This window comes from Phoenix dactylifera, chromosome 13 (genome assembly GCF_051530095.1).
Source record: "Phoenix dactylifera cultivar Ajwa chromosome 13, Ajwa_hap1_PhDact_Kaust_v1.1, whole genome shotgun sequence".
Lineage (NCBI taxonomy): Eukaryota > Viridiplantae > Streptophyta > Magnoliopsida > Arecales > Arecaceae > Phoenix > Phoenix dactylifera.
Window position 1 is genome coordinate 27,907,566 of NC_143202.1, and position 14,884 is coordinate 27,922,449.

Below are 14,884 nucleotides of genomic sequence, written 5' to 3' on the forward strand. Positions count from 1 at the left end.
AAGAAGCCCCCAAAAGAAAATCATACAGATATATGAAATCATCAAAAAGTATGATTATCGGAGCTTACAAGTTTTCTAAACCCTTCCTCTATTAGATTTATGAGTGTCCTTTATCTTTATTTCACTTCATCTTCATAGGTTATTTGCAAGCTTCCAAGTCTAATCTCATGTAAGAGGAAGGACAAATATAATAGTCATATGCATAATATCATACATTGAACATAGAAAATAGAGCTTAAACATTGTTGACATACATGCACTTTTTACCTGCGTAGCTGATTAAATTTTATCCACAAAAAGTAACTAGCATAACTCTTGGACCAAATCTAACTCGCATCCAGCATGAATCTCATAAAAAATATGCTAGATCACATATGTACCATATAATATATAATGTGAGCACATCTATTTACTAACCTCAATATATTTTTGGAGGTCCTAAAGCTAGTGCAACATTTTCCATAGGACATTGTATTACTAAATTGGTGCAAATATTTGTCATTCAAGAAAATTAAAAAAAGATGGATGAACAAATACATTTTCAGATGAATTTGGTAACATATTTGCACCCATATATTAGTACATGGGTGTCATATTTTGTGGGTATGGTATTTGTATATGAGTTATGTAACATAGATATATTTTTTTCCAGTGCTTGCGTATATGCACACATTTTTGGGAGGCAGGTTACTTTGTCATTGGAGTGAAATTTTATCTCAAAAGTCGCCAAAACAAAATACTAAAAGCTCATAAGAACAATGGGTGTGCACGAGAGGTTTAAATATTGAAATCTTATTTACTCGCAAATAATATGATCATAGAGAAGTTATCCTCTCCATATAACCCCCTTGTAATCCTACCGGTTGTTTACCCCAAAACATTCATATATTTTATTGTAATTCTCTCATAAAAAAGATTATAATTATTGGAAAAATAGATTGTAATTATCTTGTATGGAGCATCATAGTGCACCTTATCAAACAAGCCTAAAATATGGGCCACACCCAAAATGTTGATACAAAGAATGATGTCAAGTTATGAGAAAAAGCAAATGGATCCATTTTTGTTTTTCTTCAGCAACATTTTTTTTAAATTTCTTCAGAGCAATAGATTCGTAGATTGCGATTTGGACCGGAATTTTCTTAGAAGATGTAGGTTGAGTGGGTCGATAAGACGATTGCTGCAGGAATATCCAAATAGACGTTATTGGTTTATTCTTCTCCCATACTATGGGCGCCAATACCCGGCTGACGTGGCCCACCGTAGAGAGACTGTCCTCCCGGCTCCCGCCGCCGTAGATACAATTCCCCCGCCAAACCGAGTCAAGGACCAGTCTGCCTATAAAAGGCAGCCTCCGCACGGCCACCGTTGTCTTCCATTTCGGCTCTTTGTAACAGCTGACCTCGGGGCGATGGCTATCGCTACTGGTTTCCTTTCCCCTCACTCTCTCTCCCCTTCGTCTCTCGCTCTCCGCATCTCCAAGTTTTCCTCCCCAGGGCTTGCCCTCTCCCGCTCTCCCCGGGTCGAGATCGCCAAGCCTTTCCCCTTTCTCCATGGATCGATCGCCTCCAGCAGCAGCGGGTTTCTGGGAAGGATCCGTGGGTGAGCTCGGATGCACTGCCCTCACTCTCTTCTCTCTTCTTAAATCGTAATTTCTTGGTGTTTTTCTTCGTTTCTGTTTTGATTTTGTAGTGTTTCTTTACTAGGGTTTGCGATTGGATTGCTGTGATTTTGTGATCGGTTGTGGTAGTGATCGATTTCTTTTCTTGAGGTTTTCTCTGTTCTTGCTAGTGTTTTCATGTGGTATGAGTTCGTTTTATTGTGGCTTTATGGGGACTTCTTTTTTATTTATTTATTTTGGGAGCAGACTGGGGTTTAGCCTGTGGCTTTTGGATTTTCTTTATCGCTGCTGGTTTGTTTGGATCAATTTTGGTTGCTTGATGAAGAATCCGGGCAGGACTAAATTTTGTGGTTGAATGATAAAATACCTTTTCCAGCAGTTGTTTTGATGTGACAAGATGCATGTTAACACTGAGGCTTGATCTGATGATATGGTTTCTTTCTTACAGCCGGTTTGGTTCAGTTGATCCTTGAGTTCTTGAAAGAATCGATGTTCTCTTTCTTTCTCTTGATTTATTTATTTTGAGCCTAAAATAGGGTTTGGCCTTTGGTTTGTCGATTTTCTTGATTGCAACTGGCTTGATTTGGTTTGATTTGGTCGGTCGTTGGATTCTTGATGATCCGAGCCATGGTCAAATTTTCAATTCCACTTAGCTGGATTTGTTTCTATCCTTTTCTTTGGCTACTTGTTCTTAAGGATATGATGCTCTTATCCAGTTGATTTGATGTGAAGATATGCATAAATAGTATGGTTTGTTCTGATGATATGTTTTCCTTATTACAGCTTTTTTTCCACCTCCATTCAACTGAGCTTTGAGTTCTTGATAAAGAATCTCTGTTTTGACTCAGTAACTGCATTGTGATATTATTCCTTTTTTGTTTTCTCTCTTTCTTTATTTGACTGGAATTATTTAATCTGCATGTAAGTAATATGATATTATTCATTGATTTGGTTCCTGGATGTCACAGGTCAGGATCTGGATAATAGGTTATTGCTATTTGCAGAATTTGTTTGAATTCATGGTATTTGGAGAAAATCAATAGTTGTCTGAGTTTTCCGATGCATAAATCTCAAGAGTGATTAGGCGCAATGCATAAGAGATTTGTAATAATGCAATGGTCGATGGCCCATAATAATGATTAAAGAGGCAATGTAGAAAAGTAATACTAATTAAGGGTGGTAATCAAGTTGGATATGTGTCAGGTTAGATGCAGATCAGGTCAAATACGACTCTAATCAAATATTTGTCAACCCAAACCAAGGATCGTCGAACCGGTACCGATAGGCGTGCCGGTTGGTGTCGGTACCGGTTCAGTATCGGTACCAATGGTTGGCCTGGTTCACGCATCCAAAAGCTCCAAAAAAATTTGGAACCGGTATGGGCTAGTATAGCGAGCCGGTACTAATCAGTACGGGCCGATACAGTTCGGTAGGGGCCGGTACCGATTTTTAACGCCGAACCGGACCAGTCAGAGTCGGTACCGGTTCGGTACGGGCTGAACCGGCCGGTTCAGCATTCCTTGACTCAAATCTAACCTGCTTATTAAGTTGGTCCAAAATCCAATTTTGAACCTGACCTTATCAAACAGGTAATCCAATCCAGCCTGCCATTTAATAAATAGGCTGAATCAGGTTAAATAGGTTAAATATTTTCTTAAACAGGTTATATTGGTCTTAAAAGGGTTAGACATGTTTTAAATGGTTTGAACAAAATGAGTCGGAACATGATCCGACCCAATTATTAAATGGGTCAGAATAGATTAAATTGGTCAAGACTCTAAAACCTGAACCTGACCCATTTAATAAACATGTTAGGTTGGGCCAACTTGTTTATGTCCGGAACATGTTTATGCCAACATTGAACTTGCTTAAACTGGGTCGGTTCCGGTCGGGTCATAAAATTGCTACCTCTAATACTAATGTTGTTAATTGTAGTTTTTTTCTAAAAAAATTGAGCAGAGGATATCGTACCACGTGCTGATACATGTTGTGTTGCTTTCTTTTTCTTTGTTCACCTGTTCATACATCTATTTTAAATTGCAAAAAAAAAAAATCCAAGAACTTTATTAGGGTTGTTGTATTTTTATAATATTTAATTCTAAGTTTCATTGGTGAGGGATAGAATTGTGTTTACACTGATTTACATGCACAGCATTCATGCATTTCTAGAAATCATCAAGTAGTATATCTGAAAATCTTTGCTCTGCAGGAGTGATTCTCAATCTTCTATTGATACAGAAGACACATTGGGATCTTCCTCATCGGTATGTCATAAGATCCTTCATTGTAATGCAAGTTATCTGTCCATTGACAACAATCTTCTCTATGAAGGGTTGAACAGTTGTATTAGTGTACAATTATGCTTTGGGTGGAAAAGAACAATGCTTCTTTTAATGATTCTCTTCGCATTATTGATGTCAGGGAGTTCTGAATAAGTATCTAGTTCATTAGTATCTAGTCATGAATCTTGATTTTGAATCCATCAAAACCTGTGATGGTTATACTATGCAGGCCTGAAGGACCATGTGGATTCATAATTGCCTAAAGAAGATCTGGGGGGCTTTAATAAATAATTAAAATCTGTTAATATAAAGTAGTGCCTTTTAAAAATCTATGTACTTCTCCAGCAGAGGCTATAGTTAAATAATTGGTAAAAGATTATAGTGGAATAATTGGTAAAACAAAAACAATTGTGTAATTTAGAAACCTAAAATTAGTATTGTATGAAAATCTGGTCAGTGAAACTACATTTCTAGAGAAGATGTAATATTCTTCTGTTTAATTTTATCAAATTTTGGGCAAAGCAGGTGAGCTTGCTTGGTTATCTGCAGTATGTCTACTTTTAATTTGTTTCTGTTTGAAAATTGTATGAAATCTTTCAACAGTTTCAGTTGATGTTGTTTTGGTGTCTACAATGACAATTATTTTTGTGGCAGATGTCTGACCAAGATACTGATGTAGTTCCAATGCCAATAGTGTTGATAGATCAAGATTCAGATTCAGATGCAACAATTGTGCAGCTTAGTTTTGGGGACCGTCTGGGAGCACTTGTTGACACGGTGACATCACCCTTTTTTTTCCCTCAGTAAAAAGAAAAATTGCACCTCATCCTAGAATATCTCTACTGGATAGATTTTCAACTCTGTTGCAGTTGTTAACTCTGTAGCATAAATAACATTGTTAACTGTAAATTGTGTTCTGAAATCCTCTGTCATGCAGATGTACTTTATGCTTAAAAATAATATCTTGTAATTTTTTTATTCCAACTTTTCCATTTTTTTCAGTTGATGCATCCACTATCACAAGTAACATGTCAACTACATGCTACCTGTGGAATACAATATAAAAGCAATCTGTGCAGTAGAGATGCACTCTATCCATAAAAAAAAAAGATTACCTTGAAAAATTATTTTTTTCCAAATTGTTTTCATTGTTTTTATGGTCAGTCAACTGATTTACAAAATGATAGTTCCTTGGACAATTTCTGTTATTAGATATTCATTCAGCCATTGCCTATTGTCATTAATGGTCATCTTGATTTTAGTTTTCATGAGTGGGACATAAATCATTTGAAGCAAATAATGCATTGGTAAAAGTTATGCTATGGTTATATTGCAGTTGGGGCCAACATTATGCATATCCTTAGGGGGTGGTTAGGTTTGCACTGCTGTGCTTCTGATGTTTATTAGTTATTACTGTGACTCACAAGATGATTAGATTATTCATGATTTTGTTTGTAAATCTGGCTAGGACAATATTTATTGGTTGTTGTCAATCACAGATGAAGGCACTCAGAGATCTGGGCCTGGACGTGGCCAAAGGAACTGTAACAACTGAGGCTTCTGTTATACAGACAAAATTTTACATTATGCGATCGTGAGTGATAATATTGTTATTAAATATTCTTTACTGATTTATCACATAAATCTGTTTTTGTAATAATTTTTTTAAAGGAGTTATGGATTCTTCTTGAATAAATCTGTATGCTACCTTGTTCTTAAACTTCATCATCATATCTGCAAACATCTTAGGTGTGACCATCAGTTTTAACCCTTGAAGAAGGGCATTTTTGTTGTTATTTATTGACCATTATTATATAATCTAGGCCATCTAGTCAGTGCAGTGAGAATATACACTGCATATCTATCTGAATTGCCACGAGACATATTCAACTTATACTGGTGTTGGTGGTAGTATTTTCTTTTTTTGGGTGTTCGGGCAAAGTAGATATCAAACTTGTTTTTAAAAATTTCTGAAATTTAAATGAATCATTGCAACTAGATCTCGTAGCCTTAGCATACACAAAGCACCAAATAATTTGCTGTGCTTCTATACCAGTAGGCAACTCCTAAATGTATACACCATGCCTGTTCCTTAGCTTATCTGTTTTGGGTAATAAGAGACATTTCTAAGAGTTGTTGAACGTTTCCATATTCAAATGTATCTGATAATCAGTTAGTGGAGACATTTCTAAGAGCTTTTGAAACTGATAATCATTGAGGGCATTGTTTTTTGCCAAAACTTATGGATATTGAATGGTTGGAGCTTTTTCTTCCCCATTAATATCGTTGTTTGTTCATGAATTTGATGTCAGTCAGTGGAGTCTAATAGTTGGCTTCATGAACATACTAGGGGACGGAAGGTTGAGGATCCTGCTATGTTAGAAAAAATTCGGCTCACCATAATCAACAATCTTCTCATGTATCACCCAGTATGTTCGTAGTTTCATACTTATCTGGATTTGACATGTACTTTAATATTTTTTGTTCTTTAAGTGCATAATTTATTTATTTTTCTATAGGAATCTAGTGAGAAGCTAGCAATGGGTGAGGTTTTTGGAATAAAACCTCCAGAGAAGAAGGTAATGTAGCTCTGGTACTGGAGTATTGTACTTCATTTTGTTGACCCAAGCTATGTTGATGCAAAAAAGCTACTCTTTCCATGTCATTTTTAGGTTCAGAGATCTGCAATTTTGTATTAATCTGATTTTACATATTTTAAGCTGTCCTTCGATGGCTAATACGTTAGCTTTCCTGCTGAATTTCTAGATTAACCAGTTCAGAGGCAAAATATGTAATGTTCCTGCTAAAGTTCTAGACCAGCCACTGACAAGACAGAAACACAGGGAAATTGTTTAGACCTGGAAAGTCTGACTGTGTATGAGCTGTAAAAGATTCCTCTCACTTAATTCTGTTTTATTTCTTTTGTATTGCCTGGATGAAGGGAATTGAATTTGTTAGTTAATTAAAGAGAAGCAACAAAAGCTGATAGTGCAGCTCTTTGAGAAGCTTATCATCATTAAAGAAACTTTCATAATTTTCATGGATCAAGAATTAGCTCTTTATGTAGCTTTTTTGCGCAGGTGGGCCGGGGGGGGGGGATGTCCTTGAGCAGTTTAGATATGCTCTTGTTGCAATTTTTTAGTTATTTGATTCCCAATATTCTTTTTTATTTGCTTCAATAAATGCCTTAAGGTTGATGCAATATTAGAATTCTTCATGAAACTCAATCAGATTCCTCAGATTTCTTTGTTGCAAATTATCAAAATATAAGCATTTCAGGAATTAATCTCCAGCTGTCGATAATAAACACTGTTCTCCATACTACAACATGGTTGGACCCATTTATTAGACTCGGTTCAAATGGGATTGCTTGCTTAGCTGGTTTATTTCAACACATAAAAACTAAAAAATGAAAAGAAAAGAGAATACAACATCTGAACGAGTTCTGCTAATGAAAACTTCGTGAACTGTTGAAACTGGTTGTTTTCAATTGAATATGTTGGACTATCTTGGAGTTGTTATCCGACTGAAAACTGCAATTTATTCAAACTTTTGCTTCCAATTTGGAACTTGTTCAGTCTATTGGTCTTTTTCTCCAGTATCAGCAAAGGAATGTTTTTTGTGAGTTTATTAATTGCTTCTCCTCTATTGCATGAGAGACGAGGTTATGGAAATTAATTCCCATCAATATACACTCTGGCTCTGAAGATAACTTCATTCTTTCGCTCTCCAGAAACACTTTGACGAGCCTAAGTAAGTGCACTATATCAGTTTCATATCACTTATCATAAGAGGATGAACACTATGATGAGCCTAACAAGTGTGCTATTCACTTGGACATCACTGACGACAATAGTGATTATCCTCTTTTTCAATCTTTGGTAAGAAATTACATGCCACATAATAATATTCTGGTAGTTTGGTTTATGCAGTATACGTCTATATGCTATTATATATGAATGTTATGGATCACCACTTGATACTTTTTGATGTGCCATATTATGTTATACAATCTTAAATATCATTATTTTATTCTGTATAATCTTATCTAATGGAGGCTTTGCTGCAAAACATGCCCAAGAACATATAATCTCGAAGGCTTGAAGCAATATGAAAATGCTATATAATGCATGTAAGCCAGTAAGGCATAATTACTTGGACTCATGATCTATATAAGTCAGGTAACATGATAGAAGAAAGATCTAGAGATATAGATAATGGCAGGTGTATTAAGAAAGGGGATTCGGTGGCTTATCAACTATCATGATATTACATTAATGAGGCATGCAATGGGGCTGTATGAGAAACTGTTGGAACATGGAAGAGACATGAGTTAAGCGAAGGCATTGAATGCTCAAGGCTAAGATATCCTTGATATAGGTATCACAAAAAATTTGGGGTGAATATATCCATAATTCCATGCATGGCTTTGTTTGTAGGCAAGAGCACAAGGTAAAGGGATGCAGGAGGTAATTTGGTAGGTGATAGAATTGCTTTAAAGGTTTTTTTGCTGAGAGCATTAAGGGTGTGTGTACAAGAGCAAGAAATACAGATGGAAAATCATGCTGAACCAAAATTGGAAACCAAGATAAAAACAACATAAAGAACTTTGCTAGTTAGATTCTTTGAGGATTTGAAAGGTATAAAGTTTTAATAGCAATGTATTGGGATGACGAAGTAGGATTTGAAGGCTGCAAGCACATAAGATACCTATAATATAACTGAGAGTTGGTGGTGTAAGTAGGAATGGGAGAATAATTGAGAGCTGTTTCAATTGAGGTTAAAGTAATAGAGAGCTGATTGGTATTTTATAATTTTTCAATCACTTGCAAGGAAGACAAGGGTGACTGACATTCCTTGAAATGGAAGTTAAAGATGCATGGAACATTATAATTATGTGAAAATCAGATTAAAAATTTGAAATTGGTTAATGTAAATCGTGTTACTCTCTTATTGCAGATCCACCTTTTGTGTCCTAAGAGATGGACAGTTATATTAAAGTGTAGCAGTAATTTTTTTGTTTCCATGGTTGTTTCTTCTAGCATTGTTCATCATTTAGTTGCTGCTAATTCAAACACTTGCGGGTGAAAATAGTCAATTGACCCTGAACCTAAGAGTTAAATTTAGCTTTATCCTGGGACATGGGTAAAATTCTCTGTTAAAATAAGATCATAATTGGATGCATATTGTCACAAGCATCCCAGCAATCTCGTTAGTTGAGATATAAGGCCTTCAAATTTATACTCAATGCAAAGTGTTATGGTAAAGTTTGTGGTATGTTTTCAACTAGGTTTTGAGTATCCATTGGTTGCATTCCTGGACTTCAAATTAGCTTTGTCTTGGATGGCTCTCACTGCCTCGCGATCTCTTCCAAACAGAAATCCTGACTCTTTGATTTTATTATTGACAGGTGGATGTTGACATTGCAACACATATATTTGTTCAAGATGATGGACCAAAGAGAAGGTTTGTTACTTCTCATTTGGCATTTTTTGTTTATGTTTTTGATATTGCTAAGTTGGCTTTGAATGCAAGTAAAGTTCTAAATACAAGTCTTTTGTTTTAGTTACTGTCTTTATCTGTTATCTTCCTGTAAGTCATCATAAAACATGCACCTTTATTTTGTTACCTAGATCTACATTTTTCTTCTAGAATATATAAATACTACTTAAAGAGGCACACAAGCATTGAAACTGTGTTTGTTGTCACATTATTCTTCTCTGCACCTTATCCTTTGGAGCGTAATCATTTTCTACCTTCTGTGTGGAACCATTTTTTTCTTTTAAACAATAGAATAATGCTTTTCTTTCTCCTTGTTTTTTCCTCTTTCAAGTTGTAACTGTTTCCGTAGTCTAGAATTCCCTGACGCGACACAAGCTTGCCTCCTTGAACTTTTTAATACTGCTACAGCTTACTCTACATTGAAACTGCTGATCGACCTGGACTATTGCTGGAGATAATCAAGATTATAGTGGACATAAATATTGATGTGGAATCAGCTGAGATTGACACTGAAGTATGTGTCCTTCATCATCATCTTCTTGTTCTTGTTGTTAACATGCATTTCCATTGCTTTTCAGGTAAAAAATATCAATCTTATTTTGCAGGGCCTGGTTGCCAAGGATAAATTCCATGTAAGCTACGGAGGTGCAGCACTGAACAGCTCCTTATCACAGGTAAGGCTATCTCTGTATTTTCTTATCAGTCCTGTCATTGGCAATTGGTTTGAGCTATAAGTTCCGTCAAATACCTAACAAGCAAAACTTCTTTAGAAAATCTGCTCTGTAAAAAAGGACAGTATTATATGATCATCTCGAACAAGCATTACCACAATCAGTAGTCAATTTGTTTCAGATAAAGGCTAGAACTCAGCAGACATTAGATGACTATTATGTCTTCATAAATATATGCTGCTGGAGAGTTCAGGCAAAGAATGATGCATGATATGATTCCTTCGACTTAACAGTCAGCTCTTCACGCCCTGTTATTGAGGAAATCTTTTGTGCAAGCAGGTGTTGACAAACAGTTTGCGCTACTACCTTAGAAGGCCTGAAACAGATGAGGGCAGCTATTGATACCTTGTTCCAGTGAAATTCAAGACCCATAATTGGTGCAGGTCCCCTTCCATTGTTCCAGAGAGCTGATTTTCTGTAATTACAGGGCCTATGTGGCACTCTTCCTGTTACATACATCCTCTGCGAAAATCTATACATGATTGATGTCTGAATGTTGTGAATGATGGTTCTTGAATCTTGCTTAGTCTTCCATTTTGAGCTCAGGTAGCTTCAACATATCTGTTGCTTTGGAGATGTATCATCTATTACCCATACTAAAAACGGGAAGGCAGCCTCATCCTGGTCTGGCTAGGATTGGGCCTTTTTCCTTTTCCGGTTTTTTGTTTTTTGGTCTTGTTTTGTTTCCTTTTTCTCCTCTTTCTTTCTTAGCTGTGCTAGACATAGACAAGTGTGGAGACCATGGAGACCTACACAAGCTGTGAGTCTAACATGTGGCCTGATATTCGTCTTGGCATCCCAGTTGGTGAGCTATGACCGGATGAAGTAGAGTCTCCTTTCCTCTTTGGACTAGAAAACAATCGCAGCATGACAGGACAGGGCAATTGGATTTGTTCAACATGATCTGATATTTTAAATGGCAAATTATCTCTTGTTTCTCTGAGCTGCATAGTGGGAAAACGAAGGCTGTTAAATAGAGTTGGGTTGTGAGCTAGCTATACAAGGATTGGTTTAGATGAGAGCAATCAAAGGGGAAGGGGTGTCGTTGTGGGACCATATGTTGTCTCTTTCGGTAAGGAGGCATGCATGTTCATAATAGATTCATCTCCCTCCCTCTCTCTCTCTCTCCCGCCTTGTGGATGCTAAATTAAGGTTCTATTTTTTTTAATGATTTTTGCGCCGACATCTGTGGGCTAATTAGATAACGATTACTAGGCATATCTCTTCTAAAGTATGCCAAACTACGTCAAGGTATAGACTGATAGTTATTCACCGTTTGAACACGGGATACGGATACCTTCCTATAGGTACAAACCACCTAGACTCCCAGCTCTTGGTTGCATTGTATCATATTGAAACTATGCGTGGATCGCATTAAACCGTGCCCATTTGACTTGAATTATGCCAACTTGCACCCACTTGAATTGAATCATCTCACTATAACAAACACCAAATTGCTAGCCGGCATCATTCATATCCACGTTGAATTCCAATGAAGCCCTCCAGTAGTTTGGGTGATTATACAATGCGATAATAATAATTTGGGGAAGGTGAATATGTCAATCAACCTTGTCTTCCACTTGGTTTCTTCTAAAGAGAATGCTGTTCGAACATGTTGAACCATTATATGCATGATCATTAATTTAAGGAGCCAAAGACAAAAGGTCGACAAATTGATCTCTTATTATAAGAGAAACAAAGAGAAGTTACAAGCTAAGTTACATCATAACCTTGATCATCAGTCAAGTAACCCAGCAGAGCATCGCAGAATACTTTAATACAGCATCACCATAAAGACTAATTACCAACATACAGCTAGCGGCATTATTCTATAGTTGCTCCAAAATAAATTACATGGTCTCTTCTAAGTTCTAAAGAAGAGCATAGAGCATCTCATTCCATGCGTCAGGCACCCCGGGCAAGCACCAGTGGCTGCAATCTGAGGTCCAGGCTGCTGTGTCCTGCCTCCCCTGTGCATCAGCAGCTCTTCCATAGATTGACGGGTGCCCGTCCCTTCGAACAGCTGACATCCTTGTTACATCTAGAAGGTATACAGGAAAACTCGTCTTCCTCAGTACCTCACGCAGCACAACCAGTTGCCAGGGAACACGAGGTCTGTGGCCCAAGCCGACCAGAGGCTCCCTCTGTTTGTAACACTGCCATCCATTTTCCCTGACCAAATTAACATACATGAAGGCCCTGTTTAGAATGTTACTATTGCATGGCTGAGTTCATTTGCAAAAGAACGATGCGTTATACCTGCTATGCTGAGGCGAGACACTCCGAAAGATGACTCGAGTTCGACGAGGATCCAAGTTCAAGTCCACCCAGTTAGCCCATGTTGTGAGTCCCCTCTCATAAGCAACCATTGGGTTCAAGCCAGTGAAAAGCCTGCCCCCCACCTTGTAGTAATCCCACCTACCAAAGTCCATCGGATTAATATGGAAAAGACTCCCAGTGTAGCGCCAGATCAGAGCAAGTAAAATGGAGGAGAGAAAAGGAGTCGTATATGTTCAACTCACGAGCTCCATTCGCCGGAGTGAGTCCACCAATGAGCAGAATCGAACACGAGGACGTCAACTCCTCGCCAGTACTTCGCGTTCTCTTCGATCGAGTCCAAGTGGAGAACTTTCTTGCGATCCGCCTCTTCCTTCAATTCGACCAGGAGAGGAGCCCATGAGAACTCGATCGACGCTTCAAAGTCCTGCATACGCTTCATTCATGGTTATCTCGATTTCTCGCGGCAGATGATATATAGCTAGCAACTATTGATCTTACCATGGCATGGAAAGCAATGGTCGGACCACGGGAGGAGACCAGCTTCCTCTCACTCGGAATCACGGCCTCCACCAAGCAAACAAGAGACTCCCATTGGCTCCTCATTATGGAGTCTCCTACTAGCATGACTCTCTTCTTTCTTATTCTTCCAAGAAAGCCCAAGGCGTCGAACCTGAGCAACACCATTGCGCGATCATTAGTTTGCCGGTCGCTTTTTCACTTCACTCACCAGCAGGTTTCTCGCTTACCTTGGAATGGAGCATTGCTGTGGCTTCCACCTCCACTTCTCGTAGTCCGAGTCCGGCCTTCCGTTCCTCCGGCAGCTTACTTGGTTAACGAGGTAAGGGCAGTCCGGGTTGTAGAGAGGGTATGATGCATCGAACGCCCACTCTCCGACAGACAAGTCACAGGCCCTCGACAATGTATGCTGGCTCTGGACCTCGTTAACCCCATCGTCTTCTTTCTCCTCGGTCCACTCGACGGAGTCCATGTCGAAGTTAGCCAGACAAGGTGTGAAGTAGGAGTTTTTGGAGACAACTGAGAGGGTGGCGAGCCATAAGAAGAACAGTGAAGAAGTTGGGACGGTTAATGGTTTTCCAGCCATTTGGTTCTCGATTTAGAGGAAGGATGGGGGAAATGAGGTTTGTTTCATCAATGTTGAAGACTCTGACAGCCTTTTATGAAGGCTAGGAGGGGGTGGGTGCGTGGTTTCTCCCATGATACCACGCCGGTTCGGGCGCCGTAAACGACGGGGGGAAATGGAGCCCTTTGCTTTTTGTTCGTCCCATGGTGCCCACGGCATCGATGTGTCTTGTTTTGTTGTTGAGTGTGTTGGCCACGAGCTCGTCCTACGTTGAGGGGGCATCCATCTCATGTCATGATTTCGTCTGCGAGGAAAATGTCCGTGGTTTAAAATACTCGAGCTCGTGTCATGATAATTACTTTAGGGGCATCCATCTCATGTCATGATTTGGTCTGCATCCATCCATTCATCCAGCTGTTCGAGCTCGATTCAATTTAGAGTACTCAAGCTCGAATCTCGTCTCGGCTTGAATATCCGACGGGTCATACTCGAGCTCGAATTTAAACCTTGATTATAATTAAAAAATATAATTAAAACAAAATATAATGTAATATTTATATTTATTATAAATAAGATATAATATTATTATATATATATATATGCGACTAGGTTTGCTAACTTTCGAGTCGAGTATTTTTCTGCTCGACTTCAATTAGAAAAACTATTCGAGCTGATTGAGCTTGGTAATAGCTGGGTTGAGCCAAGTCGATTTGAGCTTGAGCTACTGGCAAGCTGTTTGTCTCATTTACACCTCTTACCTCTATGACTTGATATGATCCAACTATCCCGTAACGTATTTTATCTTGCAATGTTCAATCTACATTCCCGATATTATGGCATGTATATAAGAATTAATAATATAAAATATAATTTATTATATATTATATTATTTATCGCATATTTCAATAGTTAGTTAAAATTTGATATTATATAATAGAAATATGACAAATATAAAATTTATTATACTAATATTAAGAGAATACATAATTATATCGATTGGATATATAAAAAATATACTCATATTATGTTAGCCAATCATTTATTTATTCTTGTTGTTGTATATTGTATAATGTCTTCTTTCAGAAATACTCATAGCACTTGAAATTCATAGATTTATAATTATTCACCATAGATTTCGTTTCTATCAGATAATTCGTCTAATATAAGCATAATATTATTGAAGAATGCTTAAAGCGCATATTACAATCTTGAAATCATAAAATAAATCTTGACAAAGCAAAACCAGCAGTAAGACAACATGCATGCACCAAATTAAACAATAAAACAATGTAGTAGCTATAAACAAAGACGAACTTAAAGAAATAACTCAAGAGAGAGGAGAAAAAAATTCATATATACACAGTTTAAAATAAGAAAATTTAATTTT

The 14,884-nt window shown here is 37.6% G+C and overlaps 2 protein-coding genes across 3 annotated transcripts; one reads left to right on the forward strand and one right to left on the reverse strand.

The window, feature by feature from the left end:
- Positions 1-1,331: 1,331 nt before the first annotated feature.
- LOC103703089 (ACT domain-containing protein ACR12-like) lies at positions 1,332-10,639 on the forward strand. 2 transcript variants are annotated; one of them, XM_008785788.6, is made up of 12 exons: positions 1,332-1,602; positions 3,831-3,885; positions 4,558-4,680; positions 5,403-5,497; positions 6,254-6,332; positions 6,423-6,482; positions 7,637-7,656; positions 7,760-7,784; positions 9,314-9,369; positions 9,814-9,919; positions 10,011-10,079; positions 10,416-10,639. In XM_008785788.6, exons 1-12 carry the CDS (start codon positions 1,412-1,414, stop codon positions 10,476-10,478), a joined length of 942 nt encoding a protein of 313 aa, XP_008784010.1. In that variant the 5' UTR covers positions 1,332-1,411; the 3' UTR covers positions 10,479-10,639. The 2 variants fall into 2 exon arrangements, with proteins under 2 accessions (XP_008784010.1, XP_008784013.1); XM_008785791.5 differs by lacking the exons at positions 7,637-7,656; positions 7,760-7,784 and having other exon boundaries at positions 1,339-1,602.
- Positions 10,640-11,801: 1,162 nt separating this feature from the next.
- On the reverse strand, positions 11,802-13,578 carry LOC103703085 (protein trichome birefringence-like 36). Its single transcript, XM_008785785.4, has 5 exons — positions 13,163-13,578; positions 12,915-13,086; positions 12,659-12,840; positions 12,396-12,554; positions 11,802-12,308 (listed from the first exon to the last, which is right to left on the reverse strand). The coding sequence occupies exons 1-5, from the start codon at positions 13,516-13,518 to the stop codon at positions 12,008-12,010; spliced, it is 1,170 nt and encodes a 389-aa protein (XP_008784007.1). The 5' UTR covers positions 13,519-13,578; the 3' UTR covers positions 11,802-12,007.
- Positions 13,579-14,884: the final 1,306 nt, after the last annotated feature.

Bases quoted from the DNA above. Each gene is read 5' to 3' on its own strand.
- LOC103703089 (XM_008785788.6), top strand. From the start codon at position 1,412: ATGGCTATCGCTACTGGTTTCCTTTCCCCTCACTCTCTCTCCCCTTCG. The intron at 1,603-3,830 runs GTGAGCTCGGAT...TTTGCTCTGCAG, and splicing joins TTTCTGGGAAGGATCCGTGG to GAGTGATTCTCAATCTTCTA. The intron at 9,370-9,813 runs GTTTGTTACTTC...ATACTGCTACAG, and splicing joins GATGATGGACCAAAGAGAAG to CTTACTCTACATTGAAACTG.
- LOC103703085 (XM_008785785.4), bottom strand. From the start codon at position 13,518: ATGGCTGGAAAACCATTAACCGTCCCAACTTCTTCACTGTTCTTCTTA. The intron at 12,841-12,914 runs GTAAGATCAATA...AAGCGTATGCAG, and splicing joins CCATTGCTTTCCATGCCATG to GACTTTGAAGCGTCGATCGA. The intron at 12,555-12,658 runs GTGAGTTGAACA...GGACTTTGGTAG, and splicing joins CACTCCGGCGAATGGAGCTC to GTGGGATTACTACAAGGTGG.